The sequence below is a fragment of the Pleuronectes platessa genome, chromosome 15 (genome assembly GCF_947347685.1).
Source record: "Pleuronectes platessa chromosome 15, fPlePla1.1, whole genome shotgun sequence".
In the NCBI taxonomy this organism is placed as follows: domain Eukaryota; kingdom Metazoa; phylum Chordata; class Actinopteri; order Pleuronectiformes; family Pleuronectidae; genus Pleuronectes; species Pleuronectes platessa.
This window is the reverse complement of record NC_070640.1, coordinates 12,882,681-12,904,394: the sequence shown is the minus strand read 5'-3', so window position 1 is coordinate 12,904,394 and position 21,714 is coordinate 12,882,681. Positions and strand designations below refer to the sequence as shown.

General features: G+C 41.2%; 4 protein-coding genes across 4 annotated transcripts; all 4 read right to left on the bottom strand.

Moving 5' to 3' along the window:
* Positions 1 to 196: 196 nt before the first annotated feature.
* Positions 197 to 2,304, bottom strand: sat1a.1 (spermidine/spermine N1-acetyltransferase 1a, duplicate 1). Its single transcript, XM_053441026.1, has 6 exons — positions 2,031 to 2,304; positions 1,853 to 1,904; positions 1,656 to 1,736; positions 1,464 to 1,565; positions 1,302 to 1,342; positions 197 to 1,197 (listed from the first exon to the last, which is right to left on the bottom strand). The coding sequence occupies exons 1-6, from the start codon at positions 2,094 to 2,096 to the stop codon at positions 1,030 to 1,032; spliced, it is 510 nt and encodes a 169-aa protein (XP_053297001.1). The 5' UTR covers positions 2,097 to 2,304; the 3' UTR covers positions 197 to 1,029.
* Positions 2,305 to 3,937: 1,633 nt separating this feature from the next.
* On the bottom strand, positions 3,938 to 7,397 carry prdx4 (peroxiredoxin 4). Its single transcript, XM_053442294.1, has 7 exons — positions 7,071 to 7,397; positions 5,576 to 5,693; positions 5,358 to 5,474; positions 5,086 to 5,208; positions 4,412 to 4,542; positions 4,243 to 4,277; positions 3,938 to 4,060 (listed from the first exon to the last, which is right to left on the bottom strand). Exons 1-7 carry the CDS (start codon positions 7,288 to 7,290, stop codon positions 4,010 to 4,012), a joined length of 795 nt encoding a protein of 264 aa, XP_053298269.1. The 5' UTR covers positions 7,291 to 7,397; the 3' UTR covers positions 3,938 to 4,009.
* Positions 7,398 to 7,986: 589 nt separating this feature from the next.
* LOC128457413 (centrosomal protein of 128 kDa-like) lies at positions 7,987 to 10,699 on the bottom strand. Its single transcript, XM_053442079.1, is given in 3 exon segments — positions 7,987 to 8,134; positions 8,136 to 10,308; positions 10,516 to 10,699. Coding segments are annotated over 3 exon segments (2,505 nt in total).
* A 2,114-nt stretch (positions 10,700 to 12,813) lies between these two features.
* pdha1a (pyruvate dehydrogenase E1 subunit alpha 1a) lies at positions 12,814 to 19,981 on the bottom strand. The gene is made up of 11 exons (XM_053441638.1): positions 19,845 to 19,981; positions 18,998 to 19,066; positions 18,741 to 18,914; positions 18,349 to 18,475; positions 18,156 to 18,247; positions 17,565 to 17,657; positions 14,939 to 15,094; positions 14,697 to 14,768; positions 14,544 to 14,611; positions 13,891 to 13,999; positions 12,814 to 13,739 (listed from the first exon to the last, which is right to left on the bottom strand). The coding sequence occupies exons 1-11, from the start codon at positions 19,890 to 19,892 to the stop codon at positions 13,575 to 13,577; spliced, it is 1,173 nt and encodes a 390-aa protein (XP_053297613.1). The 5' UTR covers positions 19,893 to 19,981; the 3' UTR covers positions 12,814 to 13,574.
* Positions 19,982 to 21,714: the final 1,733 nt, after the last annotated feature.

Sequence of the window (21,714 nt, the reverse complement as noted above, 5' to 3'; positions counted from 1 at the left end):
AACTAGCAGCTTATGTAAAACTGTTTGTATTAGTGCAAGTTAAAAGTCTTCATCCATGTTAATTAAACAAAACATTGAGTGCTTTACTTCAGATTGTAGGTGCATTTAGCTACCTCTAGCTAGAGCAACATTGTCAATACATAAATATCTCAATAACAATCATTACTACAAAATCCATAATTACAATGTTCCCACATTACTTTAAAATGTACTTTATTACAGATTACATACCCATTGACATAATTTGTAAGGTACAGAGTATGACATATTTTCAATACTTTGAATTACTGTTGTAATTCTCGTTTTTCCTTCAAATGGGTGAAAAAGATACAAATAATGATGTAAATCTGCAATACCTTGCAGAGTGAGGAAGCCAGATCACATACCAAAAGATTAGCTTACACACGGTTGTTTGATAATTCCTAAAAATTAAGTTATTGGATAGAAATAACAAGTCAAAAATACAGACCTCATCATGCAGGTTGTACATTGTGTTTTGTTTCCTTAATATCTCTGTTGGCAATTGGCTTGGTTATTGGCCAGGTGGGCAAAATTGACTTACATTTGAATAAACAACAACTACTTATATTTGCTTGAGTAATGTAGATTTATGTATGTAATCCCATTACATACACAATATATTTATAATCTATATTAATGAATAGTATTCTGATTAACACCTATTTATGTCATGAACCAGGCTGTTAGATTATTCATTTGAATGTTCTTTGTAACTTTCCCTAATTGTTGAAGAATTATACATTTAAAGGTCTAAAAAATAGAATCAAAATGACTCAACATCTGCCAACAGTTATTCTCAAGTTCAATGTTTCAATGTTTATTTACTGATCAACAGAGGTTTACATTTTTTAGATTAGAATCTTAGATCAACAGAAATAAGTAAACAGTGTTTATTAGCGAAGAGAACATTTGATTGCTAAAACTATTTATTCAGACTCAGGAGACTGATAAAATAGAAAGAACAGGATTATCCCCGACAGTCAGCACAAGTTAATCAACTGTCAACCCCTAGTTTGCATTAATTTTCAACAGATCCCGCTTTTCAATCGCAAAAAGCCGCCAGCCCTCCGCAGAGGAAAGGTCAGTTGCTCCTCTGCGCTTGTAGAACTCAATAGACTTGGTGTTGTTTTCCGCAACAATGAAGTGCATGCTGCTACACCGAGTCCTCACTGCCGTCTACAAAATAGAATACAAACAAAGACAAATTATGAATTGAATACACATTAAATTAAGTTGAATCTTTTAGCAAAGAAGCATCAACTCTTGAGTGGCAAACTTACCTCACTGAGTTCCTGCAGGATTTTCGAACCAATACCGAGACCTGGAGTAAGATTAAATGAACAATTTGTGTTAGTTGCAGAACCTCTCGTCTGTAGCTCATTAACTTTTTACCACTACCATGACATTGTCACCAACATATCAGGAAATGTCAACAACCTAACCTCGAAACTCATCCATGACGTAAAAGTCTTCCAAGTACAGGAGCTTCCCGATCCAAGGGTCATACGTAAAGTAGTACATGGCAAAGGCAATCACAGTGTGCTCTAGAAAACACCATCAGATGACTTTAGGAAATGGGGAGAAACATGACTGTTAAATTGTGAAGGGTTTTGTGTCATAAACATCTTTTTTACCATCTGAGCTCTGCTCTTTTGGGACTTCTGCAACCAAGCAGTGGTAGAATGGATGATCTCCAAATCCATCCTCCAGTAGTTCTACAAGTGGGAAATATACTTCATAAGAATGTATAGAGACTGAAAACATGTTTTAATACAGGAAGGTACAAAGTGTATTCTTATTGCTTAACATAATATTGACTTAACTAAACAACCTTTTTCTGTCAGCACGACCTGCTCCTCCATTTCTTCAAATTTAGCAAGTTCCTAAAAGGCATCAAAACAACAAGAAAGCCTTTCACTGGATGTTAACAGACACGTAAGAGAGTTGCCATCAATTGGACAAAGTATCTTATTGATTGTTTTCATATGAGGCTTCAACATTTTTCTTACCTTTATGAGTCGCAGGATATCCGACACGTCCTTGGGTTCAGCTTTGCGTAATATAAACATGGCCATTTTCTTTTTTTACCCTTTTTCCCTTTCCTCACTAGTCCTCTGAATGTAAATAAAAGCAAAATTAGTTTCTTCATCCGCTCCTCAGGAGTTTACCCCCCGACATTGAGAAAATCGGCATATACTAGCACTGGCTGTGTCATGCAGAGTGGTAGAGTATCACGAGTAAAGTCCCTTTTATGTATCCCGGAAGCAAACATGTCCAGGACCCACACAGAGGCGAGGCAATCATCTACAGAAGCCTTGAGAGGCGAGGCAAGGGATTTTCTTCCTTTCATTTTCTTACTTGTTTTTATCTTCTTTATCTGTTTATCAGCAGGATCTATTCTGCCAGTATCATTTTTTCATATATGCTCATTTAGTTCTTTTTTTTCAACCCATGTAAGCAGTTGACATTTTTCTCACAACACAGCTACCTTCTAGTCAAAAAAAGACACAACAGTAATGTGACATAATTTGCGAACAAAGCAGTTCTTTTTTTACAGATTTATGCCTAGTGTTTAGGGTTCATACAGAAAGAAAATATTGATGCCCTCATTGAGATGGGGCAATGGTGCATGTTGACCTTTTGTGGTTGAGCCGGGCATTAAAACTTTACTTGTTTTTCAGGGCCTTGGCAATAATTTTTTTTAAACTGAAAACCTGCACTTCCACTCAGGGCCTCCTTAAACAGCACCTTACATCCTTTTTTCTTTTCCTTTTCAGTTGAATCCTTATCTCTGTGTTTATCACTTGAAGCTAAACATTAACCAGACCTGGAAAAAGAACATTACCTGTGCACAGTCTCTGAAGAGCCGAGTAAACATAACCCAAGTGAAAATGAGTCACACAATTAGGACATTTAAAGCTAAAATAACTCGGACGGGTTATATACGGTATGTTTTTCTCTGCAAACACACAGTCAAACAATAATTTGCATTGCTGAGACTAAAGGGAAATCTGTGGTTTGAAAATGAATTGTGGTTATTAGGGTTACCAATAACTAGTTATAGAGGTGATAGATGTGGTAGCTTAGAGAAAAGGTGTGGTGGCAATTTTTGCTATGATGAATAAATCAGGGAGGTTTTGTGTCTCAATACTCTAAAAGACTTTGCATGTGATATTCTGTCACCTGCTGGCAGTCATAAATATACTAACCCTTGACCCAGTCCAGTACTTTCCTTTAACTTTGTCTACTACACAGCACTGTTCTCTCAACAAGTTCCCAGTGTCAGCTACATTTTCATTCAATGTTCCTACAATCAAAAGTGTAAGTATTTGGTTTGACACATTGCTACTTTAATTTATTCCTCCGGACCAAGCAGGGGTGTGTAAGGTCTTTTAAGGTGATGTTTGATTAAACTAGTACAGTCATCCCTTAATCTATTATCTTATTTGCTTATCCTTTTGAGGGTTGCAGGGGTTAGATGCAATAGAGACAGGGTCACCACTGGACACACTTACCGTCAATTTAATGTCTCCAATCAACCTAATGCTCAATCTGCATGTCTCTGGACAGTGGGAGGAACATGCAAACTCCACACAGAAATGAACAGACCAAATCAGGATTCGAACCGTGAACCTTCCGGCTAGTTTCTAAGGCAAGCAGCTTATGTCGTGTTAGCTACCTATTTACACTTTACAAAATTAAAGACACCATGATCAGTAGAACTAGTATTGTGATACTTCTGGAGATACTGTGCATTTCTTTCCTACTTTGTAATCAACGGTTGCTAGTAAGCATCTGGCAGTCACAGGGTGAATTCACATCAGTGACAGCTGGTCAGTCCACGTGCGTTGCAGGCATTAGTGTATGAACTGAGCTAAAACTGTCAGATGGATCTAAAAAGAACAACCTGGAAGCATTTCTAAGAAAACACATTTTATTTGACCCTTCAGAAAGGGGTGGATTTGACAGACTGGGACAGGAACACAAATCAGTTCAGTTTATCAAAATACTTCAGTTTGCCTGAAGGGTCCGGAATGATCTGTGGGAAAGAATGCATTCAATTAGTGCAAAACAGACTGAGACAGACTGGGACTTTTAGACTAACACATTATTTGCAATCTGCAAATATATGGCACCCTATCCAAGGTTTTCTGCATAATGTAGGACAATATTAGTTGGTAAAACAAGATTCAAGTCAGTCTCTGCTCCAGTGTTACTCACCGTGTCGCTGCCTGGCTTCCATCCTGCGGGACACACTGTAAACAAAAAAGACAAGATTCCAGTCAGCACAAACAAAAACAGCTTCTCTAAGTAACAAAAAAAAAACATGTTAAAATATAAATCAACCCGCAAAATGAAAAAACTATTTGTATCAATGAGCCTCTCATACCTTCTCCGTGCTTGTCAGTGTACTGGAAGGCCTGGACCAACCGAAGTGTCTCATCCACAGACCTTCCCACAGGAAGATCGTTCATGGTGATCTGCCTCAGGATGCCTTTATTATCGATGATGAAGAGTCCCCTGGTACAGACATGGACAAGTCAGAATCAGTGTAATGGTAAATTATGAAGCACATTCATCAGAATTGTAGAATCCTTCTGAAATGGATAAACTCTTGTTCCATAGCCCTGAGAGCTCGTCGATTATCTCAGCCCCTCCTGCACGTTTTCTCACTCGCACAAAGAAACACACACACGTCTTTAAACTCAGACTGGGTTAAAACTACATTATTAGGTCTTTGAAAACAGAAACGGTGTACGTGTGTATTTGCATATAGAGAAGTTAAGTGAGATCCAATCACAAGTGACATTCAGGTGCATTTTATTGCCAGATGTGAACAGATTAACTTAGAGCTGACCAGATCCAATCTCTCAGGAAAAATCTTCATACCAGGTCTCAACAGAACCACTGGTCCCACCCAAAATATCCCCCTGTATCTGCTGTGACTTATTGCCCAAGTTCACTCAGAGTGGCACAACAGTGTTACCTAACATGACCTGCTTGATTAAGTTGATTGCTTATCAATCTCTAATTATAGCAATAAATGTCAATGTGAAACTGTACCTGAGAGTGTGTCCCTGGTCCTCCAGGTAGACTCCATAATCTTTTGAAATCTGGTGAGTGAGATCAGACAACAGAGGGATTTTCATTGGTCCAAGTCCCCCCTGCTTCCTGGGTGTATTGATCCTGTTAAAAAGGAACATTTAGAGTGGAGCATGATATAACCCAACCAAAGATAAATTGAAATTCCAATGTAGTGTCTCTGTTATTACTAGGTTTAGTTTTCAGGCATTGGAACCTGACAGCATGTGGGTTCAATGGGAAAGCCATCTTACCAGGCCAGGTGGGTGAACTGGGAGTCTACTGAGCAGGCGACCACCTCCGTGTTGATGGCACGGAACTCGTGCACCCGGTCACTGAATGCGATGATCTCAGTAGGGCAGACGAATGTGCTGCAAGAAAAACAACAATCACGTTAACCTATGCCGTCAAGCAGCCATCTAATCAACACAAACAAAGTAATAATGCAACCTGCGCCTCGGATGTTACTCACAAGTCCAGGGGATAGAAGAAAAAGACGAGATATTTCCCCTTGTAGTCCGACAGCTTCACCTCCTTGAATTCACCGTTGATGACAGCTTGTCCTTCCCAGTGTGGTGCAGGCTTTGAAACTAATATAGGAAGAAAAGCAAATGTTTAATCGATAGAACCGCTCTATTACAACAGGCAGCATGGGCACAGGGGTATTTGGCTGCTAAAAATTAGGTGCTGTGTTACAGGGTAAAGTCTCAAAAGTCATGACGACACAGGACAAACAGGGAAGCGGGACAACAACTGAGACACCATCAATACAATGAGGATAATCAAACTAGGATTATTATCGAGATATAATGGTTAGGAAAAGTTTCTAAACTCGTAATCAGTTCGTGTCCAAAAACCCTCAGCTTTTTTTTTTCTCAACTCACCTCTTTTAAATGTGAAATAACTTACATTTATATCCTTGCATGTTTCACTGAACCTTTGAATGTATATAGTTTTTAGTATTTTAATAGACTTTTTTTATTTAAACTATTGCTCTGCCAGGCTGACCTGTCTCTTCTCAGGTCAGCCTGACTTTCATTGTATTGTTGACACTGTGTTAACCTGCACATGACAAATAAAAAACTTGAACTTGATGACGATGTAGAGATTTAACACATAACTGATTGACCTCAGGTTCGTAAAAATGATTTGAAGTTGATCAAATGTTTGTTATTCTCTGTTTATTAAGAAGAGTTAACAACCACAACCATCACTAAGGAGCCAAACTGAATCTTGAAACTCAATATTCTAATGTGACATTTATCGTGATAATTATTGATATCGTTTTATATTGTTTTGTTTTATCGGTAAGATTTCTGGCCATATTACCCAGTCCCAACTCAAACACTGATGCATGTGATAATAAACACTGCATGACGTGTGTGTAAGACAAAAATTATGCTGATGGAGGGGTGGGTGAAGTGACTGAGTCCACAAAACACATTATCTGTAGCTTTTTATACGTTAGAAGATATATTGTATTGGGTTTGTCTGCAACGCTGTTTACCCCTGAAACTCCAAAAGTGTTTTGTGGACTCAAACATTTCACTTATGGGTTACTACCTAAGTGTGTCCATGGGACTTGAAAACCCTCCAGAGGAATCAGCGGGTTGTTGCTGTGCTACACACCGTCATGTGCCGGAGGGGCGGGGAGGCGGGGAATAACTCAGTCCAAGGAATTGAACAGAATGACGTGTCCTACAAAAAACCCATTTGATTCAAACCGAGGCCTAAAGTGTGCGTTACAGTAAACTTTTCAAAGCTGCTCCAGACAGACAGTCACTATAAGAGGCGCTGCAGACTGTCAGACACTTTGTTTTGTTACAGTCCTGACAGCTGTTCCGGTGGGTCGGGACCAGCACGAAGAAGCTGCAGCTGCTGGGTTCTCACGGGGACACAGACACCACAGTGGATATAGAGACACTGATCCAGCACGCGTGGCCGTGAAGGGACAGAGACACACTCACTCTTGGCTTTGCTGAGGTGCAGGGAATGGTCGGACACGGGCACACGGAAAGCCTCCCCGGGATAGACGTGTCCTCCCGCGTAGTTGTGACACTGGGAGTTTCTCACGTTGGCGCCTTCCTCTGCAGATGTGACTGTGGTGGCGGCGAGGAAGAGGAGGAGGAGGACAGAGGTGCTCAGAAGCTGCTTCCGCTTCACATCGGGGTGGGAAACTAACTCCATGGTGTCGTCTCTCTCTGTCAGCTGCAGTGGGTTTCAGGCTTTGGAGCAGGACTGTTTGAGGTGCCTTCTTCCTCCTCCTCTTCTTCTTCTACGTTCAAGGTTTGCAGCAGCCTGCGTGCTTATTGCTGCATTACTGCCACCTTCTGGACTTAATTAGCTAACTGCTATTCACTCCAATTAAAAGTGACTAAGGGACAGATTGTCTGTCTGTCTGTATATATGTCTGTATATCTGCCTGTATATCTATCTATCTATCTATCTATCTATCTATCTATGTATAGATCAATCTATCTATCTCTCTCCGTCTGTCTATCTTTCTTTCTACCCTCTATATGTACCAGTATATACAACCCATTGCCAGGACCTGGAAAAGGGAATCGTAACAGGCTGCACCATCTCCCCCGTCTTGTTTATCATAGGAATGAAACTTCTCATAACAGCAGCACGAAAGGCTGATAATGGAATCTGGCACCCGACAACCTCCAATAAGATGCTTTGTGGATGACCTAACCATAACAACCCCATCCCATATACAAGCACGGTGGATCCTGAAGGCACTTGATGAACTTCCAACATTGGCAAGAATGAAGTTCAAACCAAGGCTGTCAAGAAGCATCGTGATCAGGAATGGGAAAGTGACCAATGTGATCAACAGGTTAAACAGAATAAAACTGTCTTTATTTAAAATCACATTTATTACAAAAAAGAGAGATCCATCAGAGATTGTTTTTCAGGAATTGACTCAAAGAGGTCCAGGGCTATAATTTCTACATCCAAAATACAATCTTGAAGAACCTTCATGTCTTCCTCCTTCCCTAAACTCCTCTCCAGCAGCTCTCCCTTCAGTGCGACTGGACTGGCTCCGCTTCTCCAGTTGGTCCACGCACGTTTCCCACATCAGCCTGAGTGTATTCAACTGATCCCTGGTTTGCTGGTGCTCCTTCCTTAGGGACTCTTCTCTTGTGACACACTCCCGCACCTCCTCACACAGCCAGCGTAGCTTTGTCATTGTCTCTGCAAGCCAGTGGTGAATGTTTTTCACTAATGTAGGGTCCTGTGATATTGCGTGTTGTTTGTATTCACAGTTACTAGCCAAGTTGAGGCATGTTGCATCCAGTTCCTCACCAACGATGGTAAGGATTTGTTTCTGTTGTTCTGCCATCTGTAGCACCTTCTCCTCCAGACCTGAAATATGCCTCAGATCACCGGATCTAATTTTCTCATCCAGTTCCTGTTGGAGTTGTTGGTATTTTCTTTGCAGAAGTGCATATGCCTCATCATTTTTCCTCAGCTGCGCTGCCATCTTATCAGACTCACTCTTCGTCCTGCTTAATGAGGCACGGAGCACCCCACACAGCTCCCTATCTGACTCTCCACTTGCCTTAACCGCCTTCAAATGTGCCTGCATTTTAGCCTGCACTTCATGATCACGATTTATGCTGCTGTCCTCCATCATTGCCTTCATTTTGTGCACATTCTTCTGATTCATCTCTTTCTCAAGCTGCAGCTGTTGTTCCAGTGCAGCCCGCTCTTCCAGTACCCCTGTCAGTTTAGCTTGTAGCTCTGAAGAGCTTCTCTGGAGCTCCTTCCTGGAGTTCTCCTCATTAACTAACTTTTGAGCTAGCTGAGCATGGGTTGGGGTCATCTGCTCCAGGGCGGCCTGGAACTCGCCCTGCATGTCCTGGACCCTTTGACAACAGCAGTCTTGGGAGACAGTTTGTTCCTCCAGCTTCTGGTGCTCCTTTATCCAGGCATGGATGGCCACCTGACTATGGTTCTCTTCTTTCAGGGCAGCTAAGGCCTCTCTTACCTCCAGTGTTTCCTGCTTCAGTGACAACAGTTTCTGGCTGGTCTCAGTCAGCTCCTTCAAATGTGCCTGTGTTTTAGCGTGCACTTCATGATCACGATTTATACTGCTGTCCTCCATCATTGCCTTTGTGTTGTGCACTTTCTTCTGATGCATCTCTCTCTCAAGCTGCAGCTGTTGTTCCAGTGCAGCCCGCTCTTCCATTACCCCAGTCAGTTTAGCTTGTAGCTCTGTAGAGCTTCTCTGGAGCTCCTTCCTGGAGTTCTCCTCATTAGCTAACTGTTGAGCTAGCTGAGCAGGGGTTGGGGTCATCTGCTCCAGGGCGGCCTGGAACTCGCCCTGCATGTCCTGGACCCTTTGACAACAGCAGTCTTGGGAGACAGTTTGTACCTCCAGCTTCAGGTGCTCCTTTATCCAGGCATGGATGGCCACCTGACTCTGATTCTCTTCTTTCAGGGCAGCTAAGGCCTCTCTTACCTCCTGTGTTTCCTGCTTCAGTGACAACTGTTTCTGGCTGGTCTCAGTCAGCTCCATGTTTTTGTGGTGGAGCTCTTCCTTGTGCTTGGCTAAATGGCTTAGGATTTCTCTGAGTTCCGTACGAGCTGCGTCTGTCTTCTGGCTCAACACATTCGGTTGGTCTGGAAAGCTCTCCTTTTTCCTGGCTGCCTCCGAAGCCTTCTCAGTTTGAAATTGAGTCTCGTCCAGCCTCTTGCACTTGGCTTTGCAGGGGCGTACAGTCTTAATGGCAATGCTTCTTATTCTATCTCTGCTCCTCCCACGCTCCAGGAGTACTGCTTCCAACTTCTTTCTATCAGTCTGCTCTCTGTTCTGTATTTCCCTCAATCTTTCTAGCTCTGATGACAATTTGTCCAACCTATTGTAGAGTTGGTCCCTCTCCGGCTCCTTCTGATCCATGGCTCTTTTCAGTTCCGAGACTTGTCTCTCGGATTCTGTCTTGTTTGACTCCTTCAGGATTGGTCCAGCCACACCGGCTTCAGTCTGGTCCCTGTATAGATTTAACTTCTGGTCTACTTTGGTCAATCCTCGGTTAGTTTCTTGTAATGCTTTAGTAAAGATTTTTAATTTCTCAGAGATCTCTCCTGCTTGGTCACTGGTTCTTCCCATGTCCTTGGTAGGTCTGCAGTGAGCTTCTCCCGCTGTGTTCCATGATTCCGAATCACTAGATGTCTCCATAATTTGGCCTGTGATTGCTGAGTTGCAAAAATACTTAGATGATTATGTTTATTTTTAGCGATAAGCAACCAATGTTAAGGTGCATCACTGCATCTACTGTGTTCTTCCTCCTCGACAGGAATGTGATGTGTTTGTAAAGATCAAAGGGAAGTATGTCCCTCTATAAAGATCATAGGCATAAATATAAACACTGGCAATATCGAAGACATACTATACTTTACTACCCCCAATTCCTATAGCATAGATATCATATACATGTGTTGGCATCTGATGGTGGATAGTGGTCCACCATCGGTTGCCACCTTGCTCATGATCCACCACCACTCTGCTGGCAGCGGTGGACGATGGATTGTGGATGATGGTGGCATCTGATTGTGCTGGTGGATTCTGATTGTGGTGGCTGTTCATCATGGACTATTATTTTCAACAAGACAGTTGATATAGAATATGCCTACTCAGATACCATTGCTGGCAATAATTCATCAATTCAATTACCTTCCATTATGCTACAAACTGTTTATTCTAATCAATGTTGTAAATACTCTTATTTTTCTGATATTCTCCGTTACATGTGTCTGGGGACTGAAGCCCAAATTAAAAGGAGAAAAAGCTGAAACTGGAAAACTATACTGTGATGTTTCATACTAAAGACTAGTAAGAAGCTGATTTTTTTATCAGAGGTTGAGGTTAGTGTATGTCCCCAGGCAATCAATGGAAGTATGTTAACTTAGTGCAGGAGAAATGACCTGGACCAACGTTTGAATTATATTATTTTACACTAAGTGGATAGAGAAAACAGTAATTTCTTCAATTGAAATTGGCAGAAAAAATATCTTATCAAACTTAATTTACTTTTCAAAGACATTAAGTCTTCCTCCAGTAATGGATTATCTAGCAAGAGACAATTAATACCCTTTAAAATGTGTCCAATATAAGTTTATGCAATGTTAAGTTGAGCAGGAATATTCAGAAGTATTTTATGGACCCAAATTATAATATCCTCACCTACAATATGTTGTGAATGATTATTGGCAACCTCACTTTTTACCATCCCCAGAGAAGTTGGTAATCAATTATCTGCTCTTCATCCCTGAACAGTAAGTTATTAAAAAGAAAATCTGCCAGTGATTTTGACACAGTCGTTCACAGCTGCTGCAGTTTACCTAAGGACAAGTAGAACAAGACATGTTCAACTTGGTCAACAGATTGTGACTAAACAAAGTAACCAAAGAGTGCATGTAGACAAGCTCAAGACACTGTTATTGTTTTTTTAATTCAAAACATTGTCAGAGATCAAAAAGGACAGGGTGCTACCTCGAAAGCAAAAAGGTATTAACTTGTAAGCCAAGTCCCGTTTCAATTTTGAACCAAAGTCCTGAAAAAGTTGCGAGCAGACCAATACCCACCCATGTCTTTTGTGAATTTACCCAACATCCTACTTCAAAGACAAGACTACAAATACTGTACTGGTCTTTTTATTTGTGGCTCGCACATAAACCTGATGTTTCTTGAGTGCTTCTTTCAGCCATCTTTAACAGTTCACAACAAATACACTGCAGGCCTTTTCTGTTGTGCAGTTGCAGGTATGGACCTTTTAAATGTAAGTTCTTTTGACTTTTCACAAACCCTAAAGGTTCAGTGTGTAGAATTTAGTGACAACTAGTGTTGAAGTTGCACGTTGCAGCTGAATACCTCTCACCTCACCCTACCCTTCCAAACATGAAAGAGAACCTGGGGTAGTTTTTATTTTGATACCTCAAGTGTCAGTTTTGTCACAATCATTAGGGCCAGAGCACTGACAGACTGTGAGGCCCTATTGAAATTGAAAGGATTATTATTATTATGAATAGGCTTTTTGAGGGCTTTAACATGCTACATTTTTTTTTAAATTTACATAGTGTAAGATATTGTGCAATGAATAGGTGGTTGAAGTTCTGCCAATTTTAGGCGTTCAGTATCTTGCCAACGCTCTTGTTGGAGAACAATCACTCTACCCCCTAGGCGACACCGCCGATTGTTCAAGACTAGTTTATTTTGGATTTTGATGAGAAACAGACTTAAAATCATAATGTCTATGTATTCCTGCACATTTGAGCCAATCATGTTGCCGTGCTGATGTGGTGAAATATAAAAAAAATACCTTCTGAGGGAAACATTCAAGTGGCTTTATGTACATCGCTAACTGAACCAACAGTATGTAGCCCGACGCCTTTCAAGGATTTGAAAAAGCTTAACTTAGCTATTCAGACGTTATGTCATGAAGTTTACATTAACCAATGGTTAACACCATTACATATTCTTACATACATATGTAGGTAATAGAAAAAGTATGTATTGAAAGGCGCATAAGCACCTGCAACCCAACCACCTGAATGTATAGACTGGAAATCTGCATAGAATCACGTGCACAGCTCAGAGTGCGACACAAACACGGGACTACACATTCGTCCTCTAAGCGACATGAGGCCTGCCAGGCATGGGTCAGGTTTGGCAAGTTAAAATATTTCAAACCTTCACCTTGGTATTCTTTACTCTTTATTACATATAGTCCACTGACAGATAAAACATTTGGAAAAGCATGAAGAATGTTGGCAACAATCTTAACCCTGCTCTCATTTATGTCTTTGTAACAAGTGGTGCTTAACTCAAATTGAAATATTTAATAATTCAATTTATTTGTTATCTGTGAGTTAAACAGTAATGGATGAGCATTTGTTTAATGAAACGACCCAAAATAAATATCAAACAGGCAGTTTGATTAGAATGTTCACTTGGGGCGGGATTTGCAAAACCTTGTGAAGTGGGAAAAATACAGAATGCTTAATGTTAAGAGACTTTAAATACAGTAGCTTAAAGAATTTCTTTGGCGTTCATCTGAAATTCTTCTAATTCAAGTACTTCATACACCACTACTGTCATGGATGGACATATTATTTACTAAACATAAAATGAAAGCTTTTATGAAAATAAATAAATATGAGACGAAATATCAATTTCAAGAACACGGAGTGGGGTAATGTTAGAAAGTAGGACTGGCAAAACAATAGCACTTCAAAAATGTTTTACCCATTTTGATTTTGTGTTTCTGTCGATTTAGTTCACATCTTTGTTAATATGACCGCTGCTGTTCAGTTTTAAATACTTGCTGAGTGATGCATTACGTCCTGGGTTTGAGGCATCAGACAGTACATTATATGATGTGTAACTGTGATGGGTAGGGAGGGGGGAAATATATTACAGAGCTGAAGAGGTGATGAAAAGGCGAGATGAGAAAAAAACTAGTTTAGCTCGTAGACTTCAGCTTGGACCAGGGGTTCGTGCCACGCACATCCAGAGGTGGGCTGTTGGCAAAGATGTGGTTGCACAAGTCTTCCAGTGGGGGTTCAGGATCCGTGGTGGCATACTGGGCAGCATCTTCGATTTCCTTCCTCACCGCTATATCAATCTCCTACAGACGCAACACACACAAGGCAGAGGATTATGGAAATGTGTTTGTATTATGTAGTTCTGTTCTGTTATTAATATTATTGGCAATAGATTAATGATGTCAGAGGGGTTTGGTCCTTCCCTACCCCCAAAAAACTAAAAATATTTCCTACCTTGAGCTCCTCAATGCTGGCCATGTTGTTGCTAAGCATGCGATCCTTCAGCAAAGATATGGGGTCGCTCTTGCTGCGGACCTCCTGAATCTCCTCACGTGTGCGGTAGCTGAGAGGGCAGATGGGTGCAGGGATGTTGTAGGGATGCACTAATACAATTGTATTGTAACACACGTATTGGAAAAACTTCCAATAAAAACGTTACTTTTACTAACCACTACTATTAGCACAAAGGGGGTTGATTTGAGGTTGTTGCACAAACCATAATAATCCCTGTAACACTATTGGAGTTTGTATTAATAGCATTACTTGGTAAAAATGTTGTTGTGATTAGTGATGCGTTTACATTTCTAATCACAACTATATGCTGCTGCAGCGAACATCAATCTTAGTGTCACAGTGTTCAGTCCAACCCTGAGCTGTGGTCAGGGCACTGCAAGGCCACTACAGGGGGAAGGAGAATACATGAAGACTACAGTGGGACAGTGGCAGAGGCAAGAGGAAGCACAGTGCAGATACCGTCAGTCGGTCAAATTAATATACTTATTTTCTCATTTAGAGCAAAGCACAATACAGAGTATATAGATAAACCAGAGTGGAGGAGTCATTTTTACAGTGTAGTTTACAGAGGCCCAGGTACGGTGATGATTTACCTGACGCCGGGATCACTCATACTGTGTCCATGATAGCGGTATGTCTGAAGCTCCATGATAATGGGACCCTGAGAAATGTATGACAAAAACATTCAAGCTGGGAAACAAAAAATCATGTTTGCCACGTAGTGTGATTCTATATCTTTCACTTACCTTTCCAGATCTGCAGTGGTCAGCGGCAAACCTCACTGCTTCCCGAACGCACAAGACATCCATCCCATCCACCTGAATACAAAAAAAAAGTCATTAAAGAACGAGGTGCCGTTTTCAGGGAATTCATTTCAGTAATTTATACTTAAGTAGAGGCTAAACTTAGAAAAGTGGACCAATCTCCCTGCTACAGAAAAAGTGCATCAGTTGAGAAAAAGGTTCAAAGAAACGAGTGAGATCAGTACCCGGAGACCAGGGATGAACTCTCCTCTCTTGAAGTAGTCTGTGCTGGCAGCAGCTCGCTCCACTGACGTTCCCATACCATACCGGTTGTTCTCACAGATGAAGATGACGGGCAACTTCCAAAGGGAGGCCATATTGTAGGTTTCAAAGATCTGACCCTGTAAAGTCGATGAAAGATATTTGTTTAACAAAGCATTGAAAGACAATTTGTTTATTGAAGATCCTGATGGTTCCCATTAGACGTACATAGCAGATCTTAAAAGCCTGTCGTTAGAAAGGTTAGACAGCAGGGTTTCCCCCAGCACTATCTTGTTAAGGCGGCCGCCTTAACAAGACTAGGGCCCCGCCTTGACTACCAATGTATTGAAAAAAAAAAAAAAAAGTTGAAAAAAAAATGGCATTGATAATACTCAGGTATTCAGGAGTTCTGAAAGCCAGATTTCTCTAAACCTATATATTGTTAAATCAAAAACAATAAACAACAAACAGGCACGCACGGCCGATTTCAAATAAGTTCCTCCCTTTCTTTCTTTCTTTCTCTCTCACTCACTCACTCACTCACACACACAGACGGGACGTATATGAAATGTCACGACGGTGACTTCAGGTTTGCCCGTAGCCTACTGTAGTTTGGTCTAAATGATTAAACATCGCATCCATTGACTTAACGGACCCGTCCCTCACACCGAGGGCAGAATAAACGTAAGGCAACAAGTCAAACCTTCGCCGATTCAAACTACCGGTACTACTTCTATTCAACTTAAAAATAAAAGACAGCATTCATCATTATGTAGGACTACAGCATAACTGATGGCAACTCCACTCCATAAACTTTATCTTAATAGATATAGTACCAGTAGCATATGCCCCATGGACCTGTCCAGCATCAGAATGTAACCATTTATCCACATTGCAGAGCTTAGGTTTGTCCGTCAGTAACAATGAAAACACAACTGCTCAATTGAATATAAAATGCAGAATGGATTGCACTCGGTATCAATTCATCCAACTTTATTATTAAATAAACCCCCAAAAAGTTTCTGACTCACCAATCTGACTCCCTGGCTGTAGAAATAAGCAATACGATAGTAATCCAGTGACAGTCTGACTGACAGCACAGCTAGCTAGCATCCTTCCGTTCATGTAGGCTACCTGTCCGTTTGAAATGCTCGAACATTGTTTGTCCCTGTTGCTGCTGTACACCGTCCAAGGCTGGCGCAGGCCTTTCTCTTGCTATTCATTCTGTTCCTTTTTAAATTATAATCCAATTTGTTAAAATTCCTCCAGTCTGAAATATCTGCGGGCACGGACACGGCAGCTGCAATGTTGACTTAAAAATCCGCGGGGGTAACGCGACGTGAATGAGCATAGCCAACGTAATGACGTTGGCCTAAGCTGCGTAAATGTCTAGTAATATCTCGATTTTAATTGGTCCATGAATGATATGTAACGTAAAGGCTTATGCAGTATGATGAGCTACATCAGCTGTATCCAAACCTGTCCCTCCTGTCAGCGATCGCGCTCACGATACCAGTGGCAAGTGTCAATTGTGAGCGAGATTTTTCTGCCATGAATAGGGTAAGCCCATCATCTTCTCACTATCTTAGTTCAAAATTTAAAATATTAAATACAACATTGACTTCATTCACTCTATGTGTAGATAAAGACAGACCTGCGAAACAGGCTGCAGGGCAAGAGTCTTACAGCCTTTCATGAAGATCAGCATCAATGGCCCACCAGTGTCTAAGTTTAATTTCAGCAGGGCGCTGGAACTGTTCTTTGCACAGCCACGCAGAATAGCATGCACTGATGCCTCTTGTCAGCTGTGCCGCAAATAAGAAGATCCAGAAAGGAACTGTAAATAGTTGAATTTGCCCTTTTATGTGCATACAAAAGTTAAGTGTATTGTCCATTATTTGTATTTAATTTGCACTGTTCTTTAATTTTATTTTGTAGTGTCTGCATGTTTTCCACAACATTTGTACCTACTGTTGTTTATTTATATTGAAATAAACAGTTGTTTATTTCATTCATGCGTACTGGCATCTTTGAGCAAAATACCCCCAAAAATTTTCGCCGCGCCGCTACGCGCCGCGCCAACAGCACCACCACCTGCTTACCACCTTGACTGAGACATTTACTGGGGGAAACACTGGACAGTAACTTATCTTAAAATGTAAACATTTTACCATCTTACAGCAAAACTTATGACCCTGCGGTAAATCTGAACGTCTTCAGAGAGCATTCTGGGTTGGCTCAGTTAAAGAATGCCAATAAAATCAATAGCAGCTGTGATTCTAAAGGAGACAAGCAGATACTACGTAGCTTGTTTAACTTTTCTGTCTTTGTTCAGTTTATTAGGGAAGTTGCTAGTAACCCTAACCCTAATGTTTACAGTCGCACAACTTTTAAGCATATTCACAATTTTCACATCCACAGTTTATAAGTGCATGTATGGGCTCTTAATCACAGCTACTGTGAACTATATAAGCAAGTTGGAACTTATGCATAGATTCAATGTATAGTATATAGTTGTATTAAAGTATAAAGTTGTATTAAACCTTCATCTTTGGAGAAAGACTGTTCCCTAATTTTGAATCGAGATGGTATGTGTTTTCTCTGCCCTACCTGGTTGGCAGCACCATCACCATAGAGACAGACACACAGCTCGTTGTTGCCCTGAAATTTGCAGGCCAGAGCCACACCAGCACCAAGGGGAACCTGTGGAGAATCAACATGCATGGGGTGAGTTATATAAACCTTAAAATAGTAAACAGTGCATCACAACTTCTTTGGCTCAGTCGCAGCTTATTAAATATCAAGGGATTCCTGTAAGCTGAGAATTTGGCTGATGTTGGTTTCTTGCCATAATATTTCAAGCAGAGCTGAGGTATCCATGGCAGCAGTTGGGCCAAATAAAGATTTGATGACCAGAGTCACATTACTTGAATTCTGCTATATTTCCACAATGTGTAAACATTATCAAACAAGGCCCACTTATCATGCCTGTGTTCCCTAATACTTCACACTGAGAAAATACTGGTAATTTTAGATTTTCGTTCACAAAACATTTGACTTAGTGGTTTTCTCTAATGCAATCTGATCATCACTGCTTTACGAATTAGCTTAAGAAGCTAGCTGAATTGTAGTCAAGAGACCAGAAGGACCAGTTTACATGTTTGTCATCAAACACTCTCCTAGTAGACTATGGTGATATACCTGTGCTCCAACAATTCCATTTCCTCCATAGAAGTTTTTGCAGTACATGTGCATTGATCCTCCTTTGCCTTTTGCAATACCTCCTCTTCTGCCTGTACATTAAAAACAAAATAAACAATAACATGTTAAGCTCAAAAATAATTGTCTCATGGATGAAAATGACTCAGACTTTGTGTCAGCTTTTCAGACTCACCGGTGAGCTCCGCCATGATCTCCTTCACTTTCCCTCCTCTGGTGTAAGTGTATCCATGGGCGCGGTAAGCAGTGATCAGGTGGTCAGACAAATTAATGGATGCTTCAATACCGACTGCACAAGCCTCCTACAGGGAGAAACAAACAAACAAATAAACAGCCTGACATGTTGTCTGTGTGTCGATTGCTGCATGTTCTTGTTTGACAATAGGATTGAATGTTCGAATTTCAAATAAAAAGTGACAACCCAACTGCGTGCATCTGTTAAATGTGTTGCATTTATGTAGACTTTTCACATCTCTTGCTACCAAATATATGACATTGCTCTAAAACTGGAATGAAACTATCCATACATTTGTTGTATGATTTGGAAAAAATGATGGTGGACTCTACCTGGCCGTCATACAAGTGGCAAAACCCTCTGATGATCTTCTGCTTATAGAGCTGATCTGCCTTCAGCTCCATGCGCCTGATCGTCTGCATGGTGCGGTAGTACTGCAGACCCTCATCACGAGTCATAACCACCTCAGTGGCCGGAGCCTCATCCAGCTTGTGCACATCACATTTCTAGAGAAAAGGAAAAATACATAATAATTCATAGCACAAACTCACATGTGCATTGAGCAGTTTAGTGCAAAAATACAACTTACCTTTACTTCGAAGCTAGCCTGGGTTGTGAAGTCAGCATATGTGCGTGCTGAAACAACCATTGCAGCTCCCTGACATGAGAGAAGAGGATTTAAAAATATAGATATAAAAAAAAAGATTGCCAATCCTAAAATCATTCATCATTACTAAGCTTTCTATTAAGCAAAATAAGCAATAATATTTCATATATGAAACATTGTCTTAAAAGTAACTTTCAAGAGTGTTAAATGTAATTATATCTTCGAACAATGAGTAAATATAATCATTTGATGTTAGCTTTCAGTACCCGACACTTGTTGTACATAACTAATGTGCATAGTCAACTTCAGTGCATGTCAGATACACATATATCAATCTGAATATTTTTGAAATAATAGCACTATGGATAAAGAAAATACCTTTCTTATTTTGGTTTTCTTTACGATAGACAAACATTTGGTCTCCAGCTCATATTTATCATTGAGATACAGTCCAACATTGTTATTTAAATGAAACTTTATTTAGCCACACTTTCTTAGGACATATCAGGGACTCCTCGGAGAGCTTCCAGTTAGTATTTGTCCTTAATGATAACAGCGCTCCTGTCTACAAAATGAAAAACAAAGAAATAAACTCAGCGAGGTTTTGGGAACACTTAACACAAAAGCAGTTTTTCTTTTCTCTAAGAAAAACACTAGAGCTGTCAGAAGGATTTAACGCCTAGTTTTCGCTGTTAGCTAAACAAGCTACTATCCGGCCTCACAAGGTCAGAACAGCGGCGGCTGTCACGTCGCACGTAAACAGCGGAGGTTTCAGTTCCACGCTGTCCTGCGGTGTTTGAATGTGACGGCTTCAAATGTGTGGACTTACATTTCTGGAAGCGCAGGCTCTCAGCACATTGGAGATATTGGTCAGCATCTTTCCTGGACTCACTAGCTCACAGCAGTCAGCAGCACTTCTGTCCTTAGGTTCCGCACTTCCGCTTCCGCTCACTCTTCCTCTCTGCCCTCAACTCCTGCAGGAAGCAACTCTGCTGCCCCCCTTCTTCTCTGGTATTTGGTCCTAATAGACCAGAATGGTCGAGAGAGCAGGTTAAAGTCATGCATAGATACATAAATAAAATAAAATAGGTCTAAAATAGACCTTATATTATAGGAAGTAGGTCATGTCAAGACTACAACTACTATAATAATACTACTAATAATACTAGGTTATATTATTAACACCATTTTATCCATCTTGTGTACTGGCCTGTGTCCTAATAACAGTCTATATATGTGTAAACATTTATCCTAAATTAATTTGAATATACTCTTCTACATATACACAATGTTTTCATTTCTCTTGTCTTGTCTTCTCTTCTCTTATCCCATCTTATGTGGTAGACCATGTTGTGTGTAGCTCAGTCTGCAGTAGGCCCATATCTGTCATCATTGACTGCATTTGGTGTTTGGGCCTGGGTGTGCAGCAGGAGACATAATGTATGAACATGCATCATCATGTAATGATCTAATGAGGCACTAAACTTAACTCAAGTATTCTCTACAGATAATACTACATCTGTAATGATGAATCTCTTCTCTTCTCTTCTCTTCTCTTCTCTTCTCTTCTCTTCTCTTCTCTTCTCTTCTCTTCTCTTCTCTTCTCTTCTCTTCTCTTATAATATCTTAAGGGGAACCATGGTGTATAGCCCAGTCAGCAGTAGTCCTCCATCTGACTCCGCTCATCATTGGCTGCAGTGTGTGCAGCAGAGAGGGGACCTCCTCCATTTACCGGTGTAATGTGTGAATAGCCTTTATATGTGGGCGGGATTTACGCAGCGACGCACGGTAGTAAACTGGATTGTGTGCGCGCACCAGCATCATCATCATCATCCTCCTCATCCGCTTCAGTCTGAGCAGCATCTCTCTCCCGCATCCGAACCAACCCCTCCTGTGCTGCTCTCCATCCGCCGCCTCCACAATGACCTCCAGTCTGCTCAGCTGAATGCGGTGTTGCTGCGCCACGCTCCCCGCTGCTTTGGCCGCTCTCGCTGCTGCTGCTGCTGCTGCTGCTGCGGTGCTGGAGGAGAGACGCGGATCCCGGTGGTGCAGCAGCGCATTGGCACCACTGCAGAGCCGTGGGTGACTGCGCGTCCTGACGATATCGCGTCTATTCTTTCTCGGGACCATGGCGAAAACAGTCACGTCATCCAGCGCAGTTACAGGTACGAGCTATTACGCACGTTCACCATCACACTGGACGGGCTCGTTATTGTTGTGATTGCGATTTGAAGCAGACGCGATGACGCAACTGACATTTGCACTGCTGGTTGCGCAGCGATGATCCGGCGACCACTGTGTTTTTTTTTGTATTCCTTATTCGCTGAATAAAACTGGGCAGGTTGTTCTGATTCACATGCTGCAGCATGCATGGTCAAAGATACACAGAGAGATTTAGATTATTATTCGTTTCAAATAAACCCTCATCACAGGCCTAATGGAGAGGAAGTGAGCATGGGCTGCATGTATCTCCTGTTATTGTTTTATCTGCACTTTCTCTGCCTACATAATGCTACTTTAACTGATAAGGGAAATCAGGTAATCAGTGTATTATGTGTTTTCTTTTGTGTGATAACGTGACTGACTAGAAAAAGGGGGGTTAAGAGGGTTGAGAGACTGTACTGCTGCGTGTGGCACAGGAGGACAGACCCATGGATTATACTGAATTTAAAAGCATCATTGTTTGGTGACTCTGTGGG